The sequence below is a fragment of the Marmota monax genome, unplaced genomic scaffold (assembly GCF_021218885.2).
Source record: "Marmota monax isolate L192 unplaced genomic scaffold, Marmota_monax_Labrador192_F-V1.1 WCK01_AAM20220418_F8-fsc00046, whole genome shotgun sequence".
Taxonomy (NCBI): domain Eukaryota; kingdom Metazoa; phylum Chordata; class Mammalia; order Rodentia; family Sciuridae; genus Marmota; species Marmota monax.
Window position 1 is genome coordinate 1,217,720 of NW_026692486.1, and position 24,347 is coordinate 1,242,066.

The following is a 24,347-nucleotide window of genomic DNA, read 5'->3' on the forward strand; positions in this document are numbered from 1 at the left end:
GGTAATCCCCAAAAAACAAATGCCGAATGTTTTCTCTGATATAAGGGGAGTGACTCAAAGTGGGGTAGGGAGGGAGAGCATGGGAGGAAGATTATTTCAAGATAGGGAACAGGGGTGGGAGGGAAAGGTAGGGGGAAGGGGATTAGCAAGGATGGTGGAATGTGGTGGTCATCATTATAAGAAATACATGAATGAAGATTTGAATTTGGTGTCAACATACCTTATATACAAACAGAGATATGAAAAATTGTGGTATATATGTGTATTTAGAATTGTAATGCAAAAAAAGAGTACATGTGTAATGGCATAATTTGGCATAAACATATTTTATATACAGTGTTACGAAAAATTGTGCTGTATATGGGTAATAATTAGTGTAATGCATTCCAAAAAAAAGAAAACATCTAGACTAAAGAACATATCCATCACTCCAAAATTACCATTTCTTTGTGGTGAGAACATTAAAAAATCTATTCTTTTAGCAATTTTGAAACATACAATGTATTATTATGAACTATGGTCACCAGTAGAAATTATTCTTGTCTATTTTCAACTACAATAAAATAAAACTGGAAAAAATGTTTAAAAACTATTTATGGAAAAATATCTTGTGACTTTTTAAACAAAAAGCAACTCTCTCATTAAAATTCTTTCACTTTATTTTTGTTTTTCTTGTTTCTGGCCATTAGGAATGGTAACGCAGCTTGCAGAAAAATATAGTCTGCCTTTAAGGACAAGTTTTAGCTCTGCTCGAGGATTTTTCATTCAGATGACTACGGATTGTACAGTGCTACCCACTGATCAACTTCCTTCAGAATTTATTAAGGTTCATTCAAGAGTGGTTAGGAAATTATTGTTCCTGATTTTATAGTAAATTTATATATATTCCAGCACTCCTTAAGTTTACATGCCAATCTTCTGAATACTTTGTATATTGCTTCTTTTATTTTCCTCCCACTGTGTAAGAGTTATACTAGACTCAGAGTGATTTAGAAGCTTTTTTTTTAGGAGAAAAATCAGTTTTGAGAGCTTGGTGTGAGAAGAAAGGAAAACAAAGAGACTACCTAAAATAGAAAATGTTTCTCTATACATATTTTCCTATTTTGAAAAATCCTGAAGTAAAGAAATGTGCTTAAACTTTAAAACTTAGTATCTACAAACCTTTGGACCATGGAAATCTTTTTTTTTTTTCTGCATGCTTATTAACTTTTCTTTCTCTGCTTCCAAGGAGGACCTTTTGACAAAAACAAACTCTTTAATTTTTAAATTTATTTGTATATTACCCACATACATACACATGCATGTACTCTGGGGTGTGTGTGTATAAGCAAACTGTGTTTCCAAGAAGTGAGGAAAGGATGAAGTAATGAATGGGTTAAATTCAGCAATGTGATTAGATTTTGAGTGAGGTTCAATTATGGGATAAGGGATAAGACAGGAGTCATACATGGCATGAATATCACTGATATCTGTCATGTGTGTCAGTTGGTAATAAAATGCAATGTTTTAACATTTACACTGACTATTTAAAACCTGTCAAAATGGTCATGTTGGATAGAGCAGGTTAAAATAGACTGCTTTATTCTTTGAAGTTGTCTTCCTTTTATTTTTCCCAAACATTACTTAGAACTTTTTTTGTGATATCATTTCTCAAAAATTAAAGTGACTAACTTATATTTAAGTTGTATAAATCTGTTTTGTTTCATATGCATGTTCATATATTCTGTTTTAAAATTATTAACAGATTTCTAAAGTGAAAAATTCTTACAGTTTTACATCAGCAGATTTAATTAAAATGAATGAAAGATGCCAAGAGTCTTTGCGAGAAATCTATCACATGACTTACATGTAAGAGCATTTAAAGTATTTGAATTTTGAAATAAATTGGTTTAAAGAACTATGATAAATTTTATTAATTGACTTTTTGTCTGATTACAGACAATTATAAAATTATGAATGTTAGGAAAGAAAGTCTGTCATTATGGTGAGGGCCACTGAGTCTCACAGAAACTTCAGGGCAGATCTAATTACACAAAAAATGCCATTATAACATTATAACCAATACTTCTGTATTGTACTTTCCATCATAAGTAGAGGAGGTTAGCATAGCATGGGCTTATCTTGAATTTCTTTTACTTTATTTTTTTCCTATGGTCCATAAGCCCTCAGTTTCTCATATCCTGACATTTCTATAGCAATATCGCAATGGTACCAGTTCTTTTGTTGTTCATGAAACGATAGCTATACCGTTAGAAGAAATAGAAAATTTAGAATTGGTGTTCTGAGATAATAGAGATATGTTGGGATTTCTAAACAGTTTTAAGACATGGACCACAGACATTATAAAATATAATAAGCTTTGGGTACATATTTATCTTGTAAGAGAAAAATTTTTATACTATATCAAAATACTGACACATAAATTCTTAAATGATTATGTTATTTGGATGTTGCATGTGTAAGAGAGAATGAAAGAAAAATATATAATAGCTTTTGTGTTCAATCTAATGTGTGCAAAAACAGAATTATTAACAGATGGGATTAAAGTATTGTTAGGGCTTGATTTGACCTATATATGATGTTTTTATTAATAAAAGATTATTTTCTTAATAGAAACATCACTTTAAAAATGTAGTGTTAATACACCAAAAGATAGATTCTTTTTCATTAAGTAGATGTGACCTTAAGCAATCATTTCATTTCCTCATCTCTAAAATGAAACAACTGAACAATAGGTTTGTGTAGTTGTGGTGTACACTTCACTATGAATATTACTCTACCTTAGGCAATAAATTTAGTAGTATTTGATAATTGTATTGTATGTGCTTTTTAAAAAATAATTACGTGTCTTTCCCAACATGTACTTTCAGGATAGTGTGCAAACTGCTTAGTGAGATTTATGAACATATTCATTGCTTATATAAACTTTCTGACACTGTGTCAATGCTGGATATGCTACTCTCTTTTGCTCATGCCTGCACTCTTTCTGACTATGGTAAGTTACTTTCTTTTAAATAAGAATGTGGCATACTGAGATTTGTATTCCATTTAAATAATTGTATTTAACATGAATAATTGTATTTAACATTACATGTTTTACATGAAATATAGATTCTTGCCTATGTCCTAGACTAGGACACAAAATAAAGTAAAGTTGCCCCTAAAATTTATTTTAAAATCCAAAAAATTATTCACTCAGAAAATGGGAAATCAAAAAGAAAAAAACTGCAAGATATTTTAAAGTCTTACCAAATAAGACACTACAGAGACATTTCCTTGGTGAAAATGGCAATGATTGAAACGTATGAAGTTCAGATCTGAATACTCATTAGAAGCAGTGTGACAAATGCTAATAGAGAGAAATGAATCTCCAAAGTGAGGGTTTTTGTTCTTTAGATGTGAGCATACCAGGATCAGGAATTATGTCATTTATTTTTGTATTCAATACTATGCACAGACCTTGAATAATAATGTTAAGTAACTTTCTAATGTTGGCTAAATTGAGAGCCCAAATTTATTTTAAAGATGGGAGCGTCTCCATCACGGGGCCAAACCAGACTCCCTTACATGTATTGACTTTCAAATTGGAAGACGAATATAAACTTTTTGACAAACCCTCGGTATCTATGAAAAACATGGACTATTGGCTTAGTTCCTACCCGGAGGCCTGGGCTGAAACCGGAGGAATGGGAATGGCAAAACAACGGCCCCCAATAGTCATTCATCTGAGGGCCGCTGCTACTCCCATTAATATCAAACAATATCCTATGTCAAGAGAGGCCTATCAGGGCATCAAGCCGCACATCAAATGCCTCCTAGACCAAGGCATCCTAACACCTTGCCAATCACCCTGGAACACCCCATTACTGCCAGTTAAAAAGCCGGGGACTAATGATTACAGACCGGTCCAAGACTTAAGGGAAGTTAACAAGAGGGTAGAAGATATCCACCCCACAGTGCCAAATCCTTACAATCTCCTTAGCACTTTGCCTCCTACTCATACGTGGTATACTGTTCTGGATCTGAAAGATGCTTTTTTCTGCCTAAGACTGTCTCCCCAAAGTCAGGCTCTCTTCGCATTTGAATGGAAAGATCCCGAAGGAGGAATCTCTGGACAACTGACCTGGACGAGACTGCCACAAGGATTTAAAAACAGCCCAACACTCTTCGATGAGGCTTTGCATCAGGATTTGGCAGACTTCCGTATAAGACACCCTTCCCTAATCATGCTTCAATATGTAGATGACATCTTGCTGGCTGCGACCTCCGAGGAAGATTGCCAGGCAGGTACGGAGAAATTATTGCAAACTTTGGGACTACTAGGGTATAGGGCGTCAGCAAAGAAGGCCCAAATCTGTCAGACAAAAGTTACCTATCTGGGCTATGAACTCCACGATGGTCAACAATGGTTGACAACTGCCAGAAAGGAGACTATCTCAAGTATACCAACCCCCCAGAGTCCCAAGCAACTGCGGGAATTCCTGGGGACCGCAGGTTTCTGTAGACTCTGGATTCCTGGGTTCGCTGAGATAGCAGCCCCCTTGTATCTACTAACTAAGCAAGGTAACTCCTTTGCCTGGACTGAGGAACATCAATTGGCATTTGATCACATCAAATTGGCTCTTCTGTCAGCCCCCGCTCTGGGTTTACCGGACATTACCAAGCCCTTTGATTTATTTATAGATGAAAAACGGGGATATGCAAAAGGGGTTTTAACCCAAAAACTAGGGCCCTGGAGGCGACCTATAGCCTACCTGTCAAAGAAATTAGATCCAGTGGCAGCAGGATGGCCACCATGCCTCCAGATGATTGCAGCTATGGCTCTTCTGACTAAGGATGCCACTAAACTGACTTTAGGACAGCCATTAACCCTGTTAACCCCTCATGCCATCGAAACTGTAATTCGCCAGCCGCCTGATCGCTGGATGTCAAATGCCCGACTCACCCATTACCAGTCTTTGTTATTGGACACTGACCGAATTCAGTTTGGTCCCATGGTGACACTGAATCCAGCGACCCTCCTGCCGCTCCCAGGAAAAGCAGATCCTCACAACTGTCAGCAGATTCTTGCAGAGACACAGGGAACCCGGCCAGACCTCACCGACCAACCGATGAAGGATGCAGAGCTGGTCTGGTACACAGATGGAAGCAGTTATCTGCTCAATGGAGAACGACGAGCAGGAGCAGCCATCACCACCAAATCTGAGGTAATATGGGCAAGTGCACTTCCAGGCGGAACATCAGCTCAGCGGGCAGAACTGATAGCGCTGACTCAAGCGTTAAAGTTGGCAGAGGGGAAGAAACTAAACGTGTACACTGACAGTAGATATGCCTTTGCTACTGCTCACATACACGGAGAGATTTACAGACGCCGGGGTCTACTAACCTCAGAAGGAAAAGAGATCAAAAACAAGGCTGAAATATTAGCCTTACTTAAAGCTTTATTCTTGCCTAAAAAGTTAAGTATCATGCATTGCCCCGGTCATCAAAAAGGTAATACTCCAGAGGCCAAAGGAAACAGATTAGCAGATGAAACGGCCAAGAAGGCAGCCCTAGGGCCACAGCTTTTGATAGTGAATCTATTGCCCCAACGAACAGACCCACAACATGATGACCATGAGGAACACTGGGTCTATGAAGATAAAGATTTAGATGCCATACAAAAACTGGGGGCCACTTATGACCCCGGGAAAAATGTCTGGAAATATCGAGGAAAGACTATCATGCCCCTCAAAAATTCAAAACAATTAGTAAAGTCCCTACACAGACTGACACATCTTGGGGCTAAAAAGATGAAGGAGCTCTTAGAGCGTGGGGAAGGTACTTTATACCTTCCAAACAGGGATCAACTTCTGCGCCAGGAAGCCGAAAACTGTCAAGCATGTGCCCAGGTAAATGCTGGTAAGATCAAGATTGGGACAGGGATCCGGGTGAAAGGCCATAAGCCCGGAACCCATTGGGAAATAGACTTCACTGAAATCAAACCTGGTATGTATGGCTACAAATATCTTTTGGTTTTTGTTGACACTTTCTCTGGATGGACCGAGGCATTCCCAACTCGGCATGAGACTGCTAAGGTGGTTGCAAAGAAATTACTGGAAGAAATCTTTCCCAGGTATGGAGTACCCGGGACCATTGGGTCAGATAACGGGCCTGCCTTCGTCTCCCAGGTAAGTCAGATGGTGGCCAATATATTGGGGATTAATTGGAAATTACATTGTGCTTATAGACCCCAAAGTTCAGGACAAGTAGAAAGGATGAATAGAACCATCAAGGAGACTTTAACTAAATTAACGCTTGAAACTGGCACTAGAGACTGGGTACAACTCCTACCTTTAGCTTTATACCGGGCCCGGAACACCCCAGGCCCACAGGGGCTAACTCCATTTGAGATTTTGTACGGTGCACCACCACCTGCTGTTAACTTTTATGAAACTGAAACTTATGCCTCCCTCACCCCATCTATGCAGACTCATTTACGTGCCTTGCAGCTGGTCCAGATCGAGGTTTGGAAGCCTCTAGCCGCAGCATACAAGGAGGAACTCAAAACCCCCTCGCTGCCACATCCCTTCAAAGTCGGAGACACCGTCTGGGTACGCAGGCACCAGAGCAAGAACCTCGAACCGCGGTGGAAAGGACCTTACACCGTCCTGCTGACCACTCCTACTGCAATCAAAGTGGACGGCATCACCGCTTGGATCCACTCTTCCCACGTGAAAGCTGCACATCCGCAAGAGCCCACAAACGCCTCTCTGGATCCAAAATGGAAGCTGCAACGCACCCAAAACCCGCTAAAGATAAGACTTACACGCACGCTGTTAATCATTCTTGCTCTCTACGCTACTCCCCTCGTCCTAGGTAGTAATCCCCATACCCCCATGAAGTTGACTTGGCAGGTGTATTCCCAAACCGGGGAAGTAATTTGGTCCACTACGGCAACCCACATCCCTGGCACATGGTGGCCTACCTTGACCCCAGACATTTGCCAGTTAGCCGCTGGGTTAGACACTTGGGATATACCTGACAGATCACATAATCAGCTCAGTACTGATATGACCCCCAGACCACCCGGTTGGGTGACACGAATGGCAGGATGTGCTACCCCGACAGCAAGATGTAGACTGGGTCAACATGACTTTTATACTTGTCCCAAAGAGGGAAGAGACCGAAAACAAGAGCGTAAATGTAGGGGCTATGAAACATACTTTTGCTCCTCCTGGGGCTGCGAAACTACAGGGGACGCTTACTGGAAACCTTCTTCTGATAAGGAATTCATAACAATACTTAAAAACTTCACTTCCTATGGCACACGTGCCGCTGATTGCTATTACCCCCCTAAATCTTACTATCAAGGGGACAAATCATTGCCCTTACGGATACAGTTTACAGAAAAAGGAAAAGAACAGCTAGATCCCTGGCTCACTGGGAGAACATGGGGCCTTAGATGGTTTATGAACGGAGATGATCTCGGTGTAATTCTCAGAATCAAATTATCTCTAACCCCAATTTTGATGAGCCCAATAGGACCTAATCCTGCTCTCGGGGACCAAAGAGCTCCCTCAGTTCCCAGACAATCAAAAAGTCCGCCCAAAGTACCTCCCAGTAAGCCACCCATGCCTCAAATTGTAACCATAGGCTATCAAACCTCTAGTTATTTCCCCGAACCCACCTTCCCTGGGACCGAGGACCGATTGTTAGATTTGATTCAAGGAGCCTTTTATGTCCTCAATGCCACCGACCCGGACCGCACCCGGGAATGTTGGCTCTGTCTCACCTTCGGCCCACCCTACTATGAAGGAATAGCAATAATGTCTAACAGGTCCAGTAGCATAAACCCTGATCCTAAATGTATGTCCCTGCCCGGCTATAAACTCACCATCACTGAAGTTTCAGGACAAGGGATCTGTGTAGGAAATATACCCCTGTCACATCAACCTCTCTGTAACACCACCCTCCTGACAAATGGCTCGCAAAATAATTATTTGTGGGGTCCCCCCGGAACTTATTGGGCCTGCAACATTGGACTGACCCCCTGTGTTTCCACGGCAATCCTCAATGCCTCCACTGATTTTTGTGTGTTAGTCCAAATCTACCCACGACTATTCTATTATTCCTCAGAGGAGTTTGAAGGACATTTCATGGGCAGGATTCGATACACCCGAGAGCCTATCAGCCTTACCCTGGCAGTCTTGTTAGGAGCAGGAGTATTGGCAGGAGTTGGGACTGGGGCTGCAGCTCTGGTTGAGGGCCCCCGACAGATAAAGATTCTAGAAGCTGCAATCCAACAAGACCTAAGAGCAATAGAAACCTCTGTAACTGCTTTAGAAAAATCTCTAACCTCCTTATCAGAAGTTGTCTTGCAGAATAGACGAGGTCTGGACCTATTATTCTTGAAGGAGGGAGGACTTTGTACAGCCTTAAAAGAAAACTGTTGCTTTTACACTGATCACACAGGGGTAGTAAGGGAGTCTATGACAAAGCTTAGAGAAAGACTAGATGCAAGGGAAAGATCTCTGCAAAGCTCCCAAAGTTGGTTTGAAAGCTGGTTTAATAACTCCCCTTGGTTAACTACTATATTACCTACTGTAGCCGGTCCCTTAATTGTATTACTGATGATCTTAACATTTGGGCCCTGCATATTTAACAAATTAATGCAATTTATAAAAGAAAGACTGTCTGTAATTCAAACTATGGTCCTCGCGCAGCAATATCAAGTACTCCCAGAACACCCTGAACCTTCAGCTGAGCAAATTGAGCAGGTAGATCAATGGATATAAGATTATATCCCAGATAAAGAAAAAGGGGGAAATGAAGGACCCCAAGGCCCCAGGCCCAACATTAGGAAATCTAACCCCTGTGCCCTGAAGCTGCAAGATGTTCTCTTACACAACCCCCATGTCAAAACCCCACCAACGGCACGTAGCATTTCAAGTCTTGCACAAATGCCACCACAGGATGTTCCATATAGATAACCCCGGAAGGGCCAAACTTGAGCAAACAGGGTAAAAACAGGAACTGAAAGGACAGGATGCAATTTTATGGTTTTTCCGAGAACCAAAGTGGGAAAACAAGTTTACCCCCTAAGTGACCCAGTGGCTGGATTCAGAGGAACCAATAGAAAGGCTGTTGCTGTGCTAAGCTAAGAGCTAACCCGCTTGTTTCCTATAAAAGATCTGTACCCCAAAGCCCGGTGTGCCAGTTCACCGAAGCTCCGGCTGAGGTTTGCTGTGCACCCGCAGGCGCCTGTGTGAGAATAAACGCCTCCTGCTTTTTGCAGCCAGTGTCTCGCGTGTTTCATTCCGGGTTTGGGATCTGTGGATCTTTCAGCATGTGTGAGGCACTGGGTTTGAGTTTCAGCACCGCATGTAAATAAATAAATAAAGATTCATCAACAACTAATGAAAATATTTAAAAAAAATAATTGTGGACCTAATAACATTAAAAACATTAAAATTTCTAATTAAAATCAATCGTAACATTTCAAAATTATGATGTTAAGTTGTTTTTATGGGAAGAATCATAAAGTTTTTCATATTTCTCATGGAAATATTACTTTTGCTTTGGTATTTTATAGACTGAAACTTATTAATCTTTTATATGTCTTTTGGGATCAAAATCTTACCTTAGGGATTGGCCATCCTGACAATAGTTTTTTTTTTTTTTTGGTAACTCTTAAAGGATTTAATATTGTTCTATTTTGGTTTGAGAGGGATAATAATAATATTAATAATGAATAAATAATGAATTTTTGAAAATCCCTTAAAATTTTAAAAATTAATCTCTGTTTTATAATGCATGCTTTCAAGTTTATGCATGCATTTCACCTAGAGATTTTACAGCATTTTAGTTTTCACTCATACTTCCACCTTCTTCATCCTCCTTCCACCTTCAATTGGTTTCCATAGAGATCTGATCATTATTTGTTTTTATGAAGTAACAAAACTTTTGTGTTATACTTTATTTGTGCTCTTAAATTTCTTTTTAGACAAATTTCTCCAGAGGCTAGGACAGAAAATTCTTTTTTCATTTGCTTTTATTCTATAATCATACCTTATTTCAAGTGCTAAGGATTCAAAATAATATTAAAGGTTGAAATAGTGTTTAAGGTACAGTAAGTAAATATGCAGTTCTGTAGTAATCACTTGTTATTTTAACAATATCACCAATGGATACCTTATTCTTTTTAATCTATACAATTTAATCTGAAAATTGAATGATCTGGAGCCCAAGACAGTGACAAAGAACTAAATTGCAGAGTTTTCTGAAAGCGAATAAAAATGATTAGAGTATATTCATTGTAATTTAGAGGGATTTAGTTAGGGATTTGTGATAAAATAATATCAATATTAATGTCCCAAGTTGGCCCTGGTAAAATCACTAAGTTATGCACAGTAATACATATCACAAACTCTTTATATATAAATATACTAATCTTTAAAAACGTTATATTTTTCTCTTCAGTACGTCCAGAGTTCACTGACACTTTAGCAATCAAACAGGGATGGCATCCGATTCTTGAGAAAATATCTGTGGAGAAACCTGTTGCCAACAATACTTATATAACAGAAGGGAGTAATTTTTTAATCATAACTGGACCAAATATGAGTGGGAAATCCACATATTTAAAACAGATTGCTCTTTGTCAGATTATGGCCCAGATTGGTAAGTTATGCTTTTACTTTAGTATTACCAATTATATTCCCTTTTGAAAATGTTTTGTGCCTAGATTTTAGCTGCACGTGCCTAATTAACTCAAGAAAAGTTTTGAGTAGATTCTCCTACCTAAAAGTATGGTAGTGCGGGTGGGGTTGTGACTCAGTTGTAGAATTCTTGCCTAGCATTCGTGAGGCACTGGGTTCGATCCCTGGCACCACGTACAATAAACAAATAAAATAAAGGTATTGTGTCTATAAAAAAGTATAGTAGTGCACCTATTATGTAGATCATAACTTTAACTCTTGGTATTCATTAAAATTCATTCAATTTGGATTGTATAGTGGAATGTTCCATTTTAGAATATTACAAAATTAGAAACTTGCTTACTCTATTAATATTGTATCAATTATCATTGAATTGAATTATATAAGAATTTCAGGATCAAAAACACTTTTTTTGTGAGAAAAAATGAAATGAGTAGGGTAAACTTTTGCCTTGAATAACCCATGTGAGTTTTTCCCAAAGTTATAATATCTCAGATAAAGAAATTTATCCTTTAATTAGAGGGTACCAATAGCAATTGGATGTTAGGCATACATATATGAACACATAACACTGTCACATATTCTTGCTGTCCAAACAACTACTATCTCTGAAAAATGAGTGTCCTTGAGGAATATATGGATCAGGGATGAACTTTTTGGCCCTAATGCAGAAATTGTCAACCAGGCATGGTTTTGGTTCACTTTCCCCCAAGCCTACAAATTTGGTTTTGGTTCCAGACCCCTAACCCCCAAACCTAGGAATTTGGCAATGTCTAAAAATATTTTTTGATTGTTAACTGGTGGGAGTATAGAGTCCAGCAATGCTGCTAACATTCTATAATACAGGGCTCCCCTCTTTCTCCTTCCCTCCTTCACCAACACATAAGAAAAATATATTGAGCCTGAGATATTAGTAGTATGATGGGTGAGAAACCCTGGTCTAATATAAAGGATTGCAAGGAACACAGCAATGGTAATATTGTTGATACAGAGAATATTTACTCTTAGTTCTGGGAAAGAAAATCAGAGATTAACAAATGAAGGAAATTAAATATTTTATTTAGAGTTTTCCTGAAATTAAAAATACATCTTAACTAACTGATTTATATGTGATGTAATCTGTTACTTGAGTATTTATGAGTAGCTTTGTCTTTTAAAAAGGCTGTCCAATTATTGAACAGCCCTAATTGTTAAAGTATTCATTATACTAAATTCTAACTTTCTATAACTTGTATTTATTAGTCCTAATTCTTTTATTTATCACAGAAAAATCTAGTCTTTCTGATATTAGTTCTTTAAATATTTAAAGATAATTATTTTCTTGTTGTTGCCCATCTTAAACCTCTGAAATACCTCAAACTATATATAGTGTCTGTACAGTCTGAATAAAAGAAAGCTCTGGGACTCGAAAGGCTTGATAGTAAGAGCACAGACTTGGCAGGTAGATCCATTTATCCAGTTACTAGTTGTGTAATCTTAAGTAAATTCCTTAAATTCTCAACTCTTAGTTTTCCTATCTGAAAATGAAGATTATAATATTAGGTACATACTTCTAAGAATCATTATTAGAGCTGAAATAATATATACAAAATACTGTGAAGGGGAGGGTATGAGAAACAAAAGGGACTTCCCAGACAGAGGTAAAAGCATTTTTCTAAAGCACAGTAGAAAAAAAAAATAGTATGATGTGCTGAAGGAATTACAAATAGTCCTGAGGTTTGTAGTTCTTTTGGTTTGTTGAGCAGAGTAACTGAATGGCAGGATATAACGCTGGAGAAATGGACAGGAATTAAATCATGAAGTGTCTAGATCCTTACTGGAGGAGACTGAACTTTATCCAGCAATCTTTAGGGAGCTATTTAGCAAGAGAATGGCATGATCCGATTTAACTTAGATCACTCTTACTGGTTATAGACAAGAACCAGACCAGAAGCAAAATATCAGCTAGACAGCTTTTGTAATAATATAGATAAGCAATTTTGAGAATTTTTGGGGTGGAGGTTAGGAGAAAGGATAAAATACAAGCATGCCAATTAATAGCATATTCTATATTCTCTTTTTGGTACTTTTAACATTTATTTTTCATTTAATTCTTCTGAAAACCCTATAGGAAATTTATATTTAAGAGATTAATAATTTATTCTCTCTGAGGAAGGGCCCATGTCTGTGTTACTCACCCCAACACATAATAGCTTTTAATAATTATTTGCTAAATTTCTACATAACAAGGAAGATCAGGGCCAAAGATTTGCCCAACATCTCCCCATATCAGTTCTTTGCCTTAGTCTACCCAAATGGCCCTAATAGCTAATTCTGTTTCTCTGTACCTTCCATGTATTATCCTAATATATGTATTATTCATCTATTGCTTATAAAAATATAATGAGTATTATTATTAACTCCATGTTATAGATGAGTAAATCAAAGAATTGGGAAGTAATTTATCAAATATCACATAATTCCTATGAGGCAGATGTATATGTAGCTTGCAGATGTATTTTAACTATAGATTCAAACTCAGACAGCATGACCCTAGACTCTTAGCTCTAAATGAATAAAATGTCCCATCTTCTAGACTATTAAGAAAGAAGCAGTTCATTTCCAGTATCTTGAGAAAATAGAGGTTGTTTTTGTTTTGAGTCAGACAAATCTGATTGAAATTCTGCCTTCATCAATTCTTTATTTATTTTCAGAAACATTTATCATGATATTATGATGTGTTAGAAGCTGCTCTAGGTTTATAATCTCTGCTTTTAAGAAGATTAAAAATAGATTAACATGAAAGAGCTACATCTTACTAGCTTTGTAATTCTGAGGCTCCATGTTTTCAGTGGTAAAATGAGAAAAATTAGAACCTACTTCAGTGGATTATCTTGAGAATTGGAGAAAATAATTATAAAATGTCTATCATGTGAAAAGTAGGTGCAATCATTATAATTGCCATCACTACTTTTAGTTTTATTAGTATTAGTTTGACTGTTGCTTTCTTACCCGGATAATCTTGTTCTTCTGATCTAGGCTTCGTCCTTTATCCTTATCTTTGTTTTAAATGGCTATTTCTTTGCTCCCATTATTTCACTATTTTATCTATAAAGAATTTTATATGTGTAATACTTTCCCCACTCAACTATTGTATATTTATATTCTTATGATGTTAGAATGTCTTTTATATCCCATACTATGTAGAAAGATGGGCGCATCCTATCTGCAAATGAAGATTATAATATTATATACATACTGTTAGATACATACTAATTAGATTGACTTGTTTTCAAAAGATAAATGTTTTAGATTAGTTAGCATATTAATTTCTCAGATAAAAACAGTCTTGTGGATTAAAATTCACCTTTTTCATTTCTTATCCTGTTTCTGTATATTTATGATAATGTTTTCTAATATACCTTTCTATAGTTATTTTATCAACTTGAACTTTATAAACATTTCCTTCAAATTCTCGTATTTTGAATGTGATTATCATTTAAGTATATTACTTAAAAATTATTCCATTTGAAATAATATTTGTATTATTAGAACTTCCAAATAACTTTATACAACTATTTCCATTTTATATGTGAGGAAGATGATACTCAAGAGAGTTCAGTGCTGTTCAAGATTATGAAATAAATAATAGGGCTGGGCTGTGTTTCTAACTCTATATCCATTGCTCTTTCCACCACATAATTCTAGTAAATGAGCCAAGAAGTATAAAATGTTGTTGGTACTTATATAATTTTTTTATAAAAAAATTTTATAAAAACATTTTAGTTTACTTTGATCTTACATTTTATAGGATCTTATGTTCCAGCAGAATATTCTTCCTTTAGAATTGCTGAACAGATTTTTACAAGGATCAGTACTGATGATGATATTGAAACAAATTCATCAACATTTATGAAGGAAATGAAAGAGGTACTCAAGTAAAACATTTCTTGTGTTAAATATATTACATTTTCCCATTAATGGTCAATTATGCTAGAAAGTATTCTTGAAGTAAAACTTGCAAAGTGCTTATACTCCTTTCTGAGAGCCAGAGGGCAGTCAAAGACAGCTTCCTAATTTTTGTTTTAGGAAGAAATAGAAGTGAATATTTTATTGAAAAGTACAGTTTTAAAAGAAAATCTTGTTATTGAATGATAAAAATATGCTTACATGTTTTTATATGGAATGTATAAAAGACTTTTCAAAAATAATATTTAGTATCATTCTGTATATTATCTATTTTTCCTCTTAGGCTTGATTTTAAAATAAAAGGTAACTGTTAGAAGGATTTTTAAATCACCCTCACATTTGCCCTTATAGAATTTTCTTTTGCTGTATAAAATATGTAGCCTTCCCTATTTCCAAACCTATATCAAGTAGGCTTGACAGCTAAACAAGCTCTTGAAATATCTATATTAGATAGGAATTATTGGATCACTATAATTGGATAATTTTCTGTAAATAGATAGTGAATAAAGTTATCATTTGTCCCACAATTTATATAATTACTTAGTATATATTGAATGTCTTTGGAGGAGTATAGCAATATACCAGGTGCTTGAGGTGTTTCTTTAAATCATCCTAGCCTTAAAAAGCTTAGTCTCATTGAAAGAAATAATGTTCATAAAACTTATATTGTGTCATAATATAATATAGGTGGAATTATATCTTCAGTGAAAGAAGATAATATTTTTTGGGGTAAGGAGCACTTCTGACAATTTAAGTCTTAAGTCTTTATTGGTCAGGAATTCCATTTTTTTTTTTCTTAAACGAAGAATTAAGTATTGGGCATTTTTTTCCTAAATTTTTCTTTCCGTCTTTATTGAATACAGAGTGATGGTAAAATAAATTTGTTAGATGATTTTAAGTGGTTAGTCACTTGTAGAGAAGAAAATGACTATCATGATGTTTTATTTGAACACTTAATTCACTGCTTTGTTTTATTTTACTATCTCTAAAGACATCAATATTTTAGATAATGATTATTTACTCTGTTGTCTCATATACATATGCATATGTCTATCTCTTTATATATCAGCTATTCTATTGAAATTGGTAGTCATGAGATCTTGAGAAAGAAAAGCAATGTGTTATTTTCTACTCAGCAGGATTTCTATATTAAAATACATTTCAGATGAACTAATAAAGAGATTGGGTTTCGTTCCATTTTTCTATGATAGTGACAGCTGTTTGGCTACAATGAATAATATTAAAATTATATTTTTCAGATAGCATATATTCTACATAATGCTAATGACAAATCACTCATAATAATTGATGAACTTGGCAGAGGTACTAATACAGAAGAAGGTATTGGTATTTGTTATGCTGTTTGTGAATATCTGCTGAGCTTAAAGGTATACTTCTCTATTTAATGTAAATGTATTAATTTTGAGTCATTTTTGATATATTTATGATTGGATGTCACAGGCACCCCAAATAGCTTTGCAAACAATTTTGGGGTTGAAAATGTATATCATAGCATTTTATATTTTTGTTGCTTTATTTCTGATGGAAATGGGAATAATTAGTATGATAGCTGTAATATAAACAAGGAGAAAATAAATACAAACAATGTAAAAGATGGTTGGCTTTAATCAATTTGAATAGAAAAATATGAAGACATTTTAATAATTATTTCCACATGTAATTATATTGTTTATGATGTCACAACATGAAGTAAACACTATCCATCTGAGGTCACTTGCAAACCTCTATTGACCTACTCATCTAAAATCTAATTACTTTACAGAAAAGAATTTTTAACAAATCAGCTATGTCAAACAGTGTCTTTTTTTTAACTTCAGATACATTTTATTATAATCTTAATACAGTCTACATAAATTTCAACTTGTATTTATCTGGGTTCAGTTATAACATAGCATAATAAAAATCAAAGCACTGGTTGTCTGAAATAAAGCTGGCAATCACCATTCAATAAACACACTTGATTTATTTTGTATAAAAGGGTTAAGTTTTTTTTAATTTTTTTTCTTGGTTGTTCAAAACATTAAAAAGCTCATGACATATCATCTTTCATACATTTGATTCAAGTGGGTTATGAACTCCCATTTTTACCCCAAATACAAATTGCAGAATCACATCGGTTACACATTCACATTTTTACATAATGCCATATTAGTGACTGTTGTATTCTGCTACCTTTCCTATCCCCTACTATCCCCCCTCCCCTCCCCTCCCATCTTCCCTCTCTACCTCATCTGCTGTTGTTCAATTCTCTCCCTTGTCCCCCCCCCCCCTTTCCCCTCACAACCTCTTATATATAATTTTGTGTAACATTGAGGGTCTCCTTCCATTTCCATACAATTTCCCTTCTGTCTCCCTTTCCCTCCCCCCACTCATCTCTGTTTAATGTTAATCTTTTCCTCATGCTCTTCCTCCTTGCTCTGTTCTTAGTTACTCTCCTTATATCAAAGAAGACATTTGGCATTTGTTTTTTAAGGATTGGCTAGCTTCACTTAGCATAATCTGCTCTAATGCCATCATTTCCCTGCAAATTCCATGATTTTGTCATTTTTAGTGCCGCGTAATACTCCATTGTGTATAAATGCCACATTTTTTTTTTATCCATTCGTCTATTGAAAGGCATCTAGGTTGGTTCCACAGTCTAGCTATTGTGAATTGTGCTGCTATGATCATTGATATGGCAGTATCCCTATAGTATGCTCTTTTAAGGTCCTCAGGGAATAGTCCGAGAAGGGCGATAGCTGGGTCAAATGGTGGTTCCATTCCCAGCTTTCCCAGGAATCTCCGTACTGCTTTCCAAATTGGCCACACCAATCTGCAGTCCCACCAGCAATGTACAAGTGTTCCCTTTTCCCCACATCCTCGCCAACACTTATTGTTGTTTGACTTCATAATGGCTGCCAATCTTACTGGAGTGAGATGGTATCTTAGGGTGGTTTTGATTTGCATGTTTCTGACTGCTAGAGATGGTGAGCATTTTTTCATGTACTTGTTGATTGATTGTATGTCCTCCTCTGAGAAGTGTCTGTTCAGGTCCTTGGCCCATTTGTTGATTGGGTTATTTGTTATCTTATTGTTTAATTTTTTGAGTTTTTTGTATATTCTGGATATTAGGGCTCTATCTGAAGTGTGAGGGGTAAAAGTTTGTTCCCAGGATGTAGGCTCCCTATTTATCTCTCTTATTGTTTCTTTTGCTGAGAAAAAAACTTTTTAGTTTAAGTAAGTCCCATTTGTTTATTCTTGTTATTAATTCTTGGGCTATGGGCATCCTATTAAGGAATTTGGAGCCCAACCCCACAATATGTAGATCAGAGCCAACTTTTTCTTCTATCAGGCGCAGAGTCTCTGATTTGATATCAAGCTCTTTGATCCATTTTGAGTTAACTTTTGTGCATGGCGAGAGAAACAGGTTCAGCTTCATTTTGTTGCATATGCATTTCCAGTTTTCCCAGCACCATTTGTTGAAGATGCTATCCTTCCTCCATTGCATGCTTTTAGCCCCTTTATCAAATATAAGAAAGTTGTAATTTTGTGGATTGGTCTCTGTGTCCTCTATTCTGTACCATTGGTCCACCTGCCTGTTTTGGTACCAGTACCATGCTGTTCTTGTTACTATTGCTCTGTAGTACAGTTTGAAATCTGGTATCGCTATACCTCCAGATTCACACTTCCTGCTTAGAATTGCTTTTGCTATTCTGGGTCTTTTGTTTTTCCATATGAATTTCATGATTGCTTTCTCTATTTCTACAAGAAATGCCGTTGGGATTTTGATTGGCATCGCATTAAACCTGTAGAGAACTTTGGGTAATATCGCCATTTTGATGATGTTTGTTCTGCCTATCCATGAACAGGGTATATTTTTCCATCTTCTAAGATCTTCTATCTCTCTTTTTAGGGTTCTGTAGTTTTCATTGTATAAATCTTTCACCTCTTTTGTTAGGTTGATTCACAAGTATTTTATTTTTTTTTTGAGGATATTGTGAATGGAGTGGTTTTCCTCATTTCCATTTCAGAAGTTTTGTTGCTGATATACAGGAATGCCTTTGATTTATGCGTGTTGATGTTATATCCTGCCACTTTGCTGAATTCATTTATTAACTCTAGCAGTTTCTTTGTAGACCCTTTTGGGTCTGTTAGATATATTATCATATCATCCGCAAATAGTGATAATTTAAGTTCTTCTTTTCCTATTTGTATGCCTTTAATTTATTTTGTCTGTCTAATTGCTCTGGCTAGTATTTCAAGAACTAAATTGAATAGAAGTGGTGAGAGAGGGCATCCCTGTCTTGTTCCAGATTTTAGAGGGAATGCCTTCAGTTTTTCTCCATTTAGAATGATGCTAGCCTGAGGCTTAGCATATATAGCTTTTACAATGTTGAGGTAAGTTCCTGTTATCCCTAGTTTTTCTAGTGTTTTGAACATAAAGGGATGCTGTACTTTGTCAAATGCTTTTTCTACATCTATCGAGATGATCATATGGTTCTTATCTTTAAGTCTATTGATGTGGTGAATAACATTTATTGATTTCCATATATTGAACCAGCCTTGCATCCCAGGGATGAATCCTACTTGATCATGGTGCACAATTTTTTTGATATGCTTTTGTATGCGATTCGCCAGGATTTTATTGAGAATTTTTGCATCTAAGTTCATTAGAGATATTGGTCTGTAGTTTTCTTTCTTTGAAGTGTCTTTGTCTGGTTTCGGGATCAGGGTGATGTTGGCCTCATAGAATGAATTTGGAAGAGCTCCTTCTTTTTCTATTTCTTGAAATAGCTTGAAAAGTATTGGTATTAATTCTTCTTTGAAGGTTTTGTAAAACTCCAGTGTATACCCATCTGGTCCAGGGCTTTTCTTGGTTGGTAGTCTTTTGATGGCTTCTTCTATGTCTTCCTTTGTTATTGGTCTGTTTAAATTGTGTGTGTCTTCCTGACTCAATCTGGGCAGATCGTATGACTTAAGAAATTTATCGATATATTCACTATCTTCTATTTTATTGGAATATAGGGTTTCAAAATATTTTCTAATTATCTTCTGTATTTCTGTGGTGTCCTTTGTGATATTGCCTTTTTCATCCCGTATGTTAGTAATTTGAATTCTCTCTCTTCTTCTCTTCATTAGCGTGGCTAAGGGTCTGTCGATCTTATTTATTTTTTCGAAGAACCAACTTTTAGTTTTATCAATTTTCTCAATGGTTTTTTTTTTGTTTCAATTTCATTGATTTCCGCTCTGATTTTAATTATTTCTTGTTTTCTACTACATTTGCTGTTGTTTTGCTCTTCCTTTTCTAGGGTTTTGAGATGAAGTGTGAGTTCAATTATTTGTTGGTTTTTTCTTTTTTTGAGGAATGAACTCCAGGAAATGAATTTCCCTCTTAAAACTGCTTTCATTGTGTCCCATAGCTTCCGGTATGTTGTGTCTGTATTGTCATTTATCTCTAAGAATTTTTTGATTTCTTCCTATATGTCCTCTATAACCTATTGATCATTCAGTAACATATTGTTCATTTTCCAGGTGATGCATGATTTTTCCTTCCTTTTTTAATCATTGATTTCCAGTTTCATTCCATTATGATCAGATAAGGTGCATGGTATTATCTCCACACCTTTATAATTACGAAGAGTTGCCCTATGGCATAGTATATGGTCTATCTTTGAGTAAGATCCATGTGCTGCTGAGAAGAATGTGTATCTACTTCATGATGGTTGATATATTCTATATATGTCGGTTAAGTCTAGGTTATTGATTGTGTTATTGAGTTCTATAGTTTCTTTATTCAGCTTTTGTCTGGAGGATCTGTCTAATGGAGAGAGCGGTGTATTGAAGTCACCCATAATTATTGTGTTGTGGTCTATTTGACTCTTGAACTTGAGGAGAGTTTGTTTTATGAACGTTGCAGCACCAATGTTTGGTGCATACAAATTGATAATTTTCATGTCTTGTTGGTGGATGGTTCCTTTTAACAGTATATAGTGTCCTTCTTTATCCCTTTTGATTAACTTAGGTTTGAAGTTGATTTTATTCGATATGAGTATGGCCACTCCTGCTTGCTTCCGAGGGCCATGTGAGTGGTATGATTTTTCCCAACCTTTCACCTTCAGCCTATGTATGTATTTTCCTATCATATGAGTCTCCTGAAGGCAGCATATTGTTGGATCTGTTTTTTTAATCCAGGTTACTAGCCTATGTCTCTTGATTGGTGAATTTAAGCCATTAACATTTAAGGTTACTATTGAAATATGGTTTGTACTTCCAGTCATGTTTATTTATTTATTTATTTTAGTTTGGCTAGTTTTTCCTCTTTGGTTATTTTTCTCCCCCTTTACTGAGATACCTCCCACTGTCAGTTTTGGGTGCTATTTTTCAATTCCTCTTCTTGTAGTATTTTGCTCAAAATGCCTTGCAGTGCTGGTTTTCTGGCTGTGAATTCTTTTAACTTTTGTTTATCGTGAACTATTTTAATTTCATTGTCAAATCTGAAGCTTAATTTTGCTGGATTCAGTATTCTTGGTTGGAATCCATTATTTTTCAGCGTTTGAAATACGTTGTTCCAGGATCTTCTCGCTTTCAACGTCTCTGATGAAAAATCAGCCGTCAACCTAATTGGTTTACCCCTGAATGTAATCTGCCTCCTTTCTCTCGTAGCTTTTAATATTCTCTCCTTGTTCTGTATGTTGGATATCTTCATAATTATGTGTCTTGGAGATGGTCTATTACGGTTTTGAATGTTTGGGGTCCTGTAGGCTTCCAGGATTTGGCAATCCATTCCATCTTTCATATCTGGGAAGTTTTCTAGGATTATTTCATTTAATAGGTTGTCCATTCCTTTGGTTTGAACCTCCATACCTTCTTCTATCCCAATGACTCTCAAGTTTGGTTTTTTTATGACATCCCATATCTCTTGGATAGATTGCTCGTGAGTTTTAAGCATCCTTTCTGTGTTGACTATCTTCTTTTCAAGTTGATAAACTTTGTCTTCATTATCTGATATTCTGACTTCTACTTGATCTAGTCTATTTGTAATATTCTCGTTTGAGTTTTTAATTTGGTTTATGGTTTCCTGCATTTCTAGGATTACTGTTTGATTTTTTTTTTAAAATCTCTATCTCCTGGTAGAGCTCGTTTTTTACCATTTGAATTTGTTTGTTTAATTCGTTTTCAAAATATACTTTCATTGCTTGGACTTGCTGTCTCATGTCTTCTCTAATATTCCGTTCCATCTGAGTTAGGTATGCCTTGAGTTCTTTCTCTGTCCATTTTTCTCATGCCTCTAGATCCTCCTGTAGATTTAAGTTGTCCTGCATTGCTTGTAATCCTTTTTTCCCTTGTTTTTTCATGTTGTTCACGTTACTTTCCAGCTCTGTTTGACTGCTGTGTTTCTGCTTTCTCCTATAAATTTGTTTTGGTTATGTATATCTCTGTTGTCTCTCCTTTGTGATGGGAGACTATGCCTAGAAATGTTGGGCTTTATTGTACTTTAAAGCTGATTCATTCAATTCATAAAAGGCTTCCGGATTCTGTATGCGTATAGTGATTTGTTGTCTGTTCTTAGGACTTTATGTTTAGGTTAGGTGCTATGATGGTATGAGGGTTAGTATGTCTTGGCTACTTTAGAAGATTGCTCTACTGAAGGGGGATACTAACAGGTGAATGGATCAGGGTGTTGGTAGTAGCTAGGTATTTAGGAGCCCTATAGACAGCTTCTAAACATTCACCTGTTTGCATTTAGACAATTACATGTAATGGAAGACGTAATGCTTGGGATGAAAGTTGTGGGGTAGGGGAAGGAAGGTGCTCTTAAAAAGAAAGGAGAGAGAGAGAGATTAGAGGAGAATGGAAAGAACAATAAAACTTGAAACAGGAAAGAAAGAAAGAAGGAAAAGTGGAGAAAAGAACAAAGAGAGAGAAAAAAATAAAAATTGAAGTCTTAGAGATCCATTTTCTTCTCTTCCAGTAGGCAGAGCTGTGCCCTCCAAGCCGAGCTTCTGCCCTCTATGGGCCGATAGCAATGTAAGGCGGCTCCTGGGAGTCTCTCAGTCCTGTTAGTCCAGAGCTGTTTCACTTCTCCGGCCCCTCCCCCCTTCCTCCTGCCAGCCCGCCAGCCAGGTCCTGTTCATCGGAGGTGGTTCCCCAGAGATCTGGTTACACTTGCAGCCCCACCGCGTGTCCTATTTCCCGAACAACTGAGCATTCTCTCCGTCATTCATCTAAGCCCCAGTGCTGTAGTGCGGTGATCTGGGGACCAACAGTTTTAATTTTTCTGGACCTCTTTGGTGGGCATGCCCCCGGAAACTGACGGCTAAGACCTTAGGTGTCGCCGCTGGTGATAAGGGGAGTTGCAGATCGGGAATCCCCTCTGCTTTCCTACAGACACGCCCCCAGGGAGATTCCCGAGGTTTCCTGGCTGCTTGTATCTGGAGGGGGTGGGAGTCACACACCTGCTAAAGTGGATTCAGCTGGGAAGGAATTCCGTCGGCCGAACTCCGGTGATGTCACCTCTCTGCTATGGCGGCCCCAGGCTCCTTGCTGGAGTGTCCGAAGGGAGGGGTGGCATTGGTCTGTCTCTGGTTGGTTTCAGCTCCCAGTTCGCTACTTCATGAAGGCCTGGCTAGAGACCTCTTCCTAGATTCCCTGCGCCGCACCTGCTGGGCCGCGCCTTGGGGGCTAGCCGCCCATTCGCGGGGCCGTGGGCAGGCGGTCGCCGAGTCGAGTCGCGCATGCAGCGGCTGGTGGGTCCAGACCTCTGTGCTGCGCTGTGTGGCGGAGATTCACTCGTCTGGGGCAAACTGTCACCTCCAAAAATCCTACCAATTGCCGGCCGGTCTCTCTTCAGTGGAATTTCGCCAGGAGCCTCTCAGCAGGTAGAATCCAAGCGTATCGATGCGTCTCTCTGACCCCATTACTGAGGAGGTACTGAAAGCGCTGCCTTCCGCCTGCCGCCATGTTGGATCGCCCCTAGTGATCTAAAAGGGTTAAGTTTACAACTAAACTTTTATAAAAAGTTTAGCATGAAAAAGTAACATAATTACACTTTTAAACAGTGTTTTTTCTCTATTATTAGTCTAATTTTTAAAATGTCTTTTTAGATGATCATTCCAAATACTTTTTATATTTAGAATACCTTAAAATATTCCTAAGATGAACCTTAAATGAGAGTCTGTAATGATTTATAATATAAAATAAGAAAAAAATTTCTTTTATACACAAAGGTATGTGATGAATTAAAAAATAATGTTCTAAGCACTCAGTGAGACCCTGTCTCTAAATAAAATACAAAATAGGGCTGGGGATGTGGCTCAGTGGTAGAGTGCCCCTGAGTTCAATTCCCGGTCCCTACCCCCCACCCCACAAAATAATAATGCTAATTGATAATTTTAGTTTCTATAATTCTAAATGTCAGTCAATTATAATTTCTCATATAAATAAGATGTACTTATTACTTAAAACCAAAAGCTAATTAGTATCTATGGTGGGTGATTTTATGTGTCAACATGACTGGGCCAGGCATTTGGTCAAACATTATTCTAGGTGTGTGTATAAGGTTATTTCTAGAATGTGTTAACATTGAATTGTAGATTAAATAAAGCAGATGACCCTCCCTGATGTGAGTGGTCCCCTCCAATAGGTTAAGAACCTGAATAGAGCAAATAGCCAGATGACTCAGAGTCTGCCTGCATTTGA

At 36.9% G+C, this 24,347-nt stretch overlaps 1 protein-coding gene across 1 annotated transcript in view; it reads left to right on the forward strand.

Annotated features, from left to right (window-relative positions):
* The window catches only part of Msh4 (mutS homolog 4), a 92,816-nt gene that overhangs the window by 53,135 nt on the left and 15,334 nt on the right, over nucleotides 1–24,347 (forward strand). Inside the window, exons 12-17 of the mRNA XM_046443164.1 lie at nucleotides 690–826; nucleotides 1,745–1,848; nucleotides 2,871–2,995; nucleotides 10,462–10,662; nucleotides 14,491–14,609; nucleotides 15,908–16,036. Coding sequence (XP_046299120.1) covers nucleotides 690–826; nucleotides 1,745–1,848; nucleotides 2,871–2,995; nucleotides 10,462–10,662; nucleotides 14,491–14,609; nucleotides 15,908–16,036 — 815 coding nt within the window. The remainder of the gene's footprint in view (nucleotides 1–689; nucleotides 827–1,744; nucleotides 1,849–2,870; nucleotides 2,996–10,461; nucleotides 10,663–14,490; nucleotides 14,610–15,907; nucleotides 16,037–24,347) is intronic.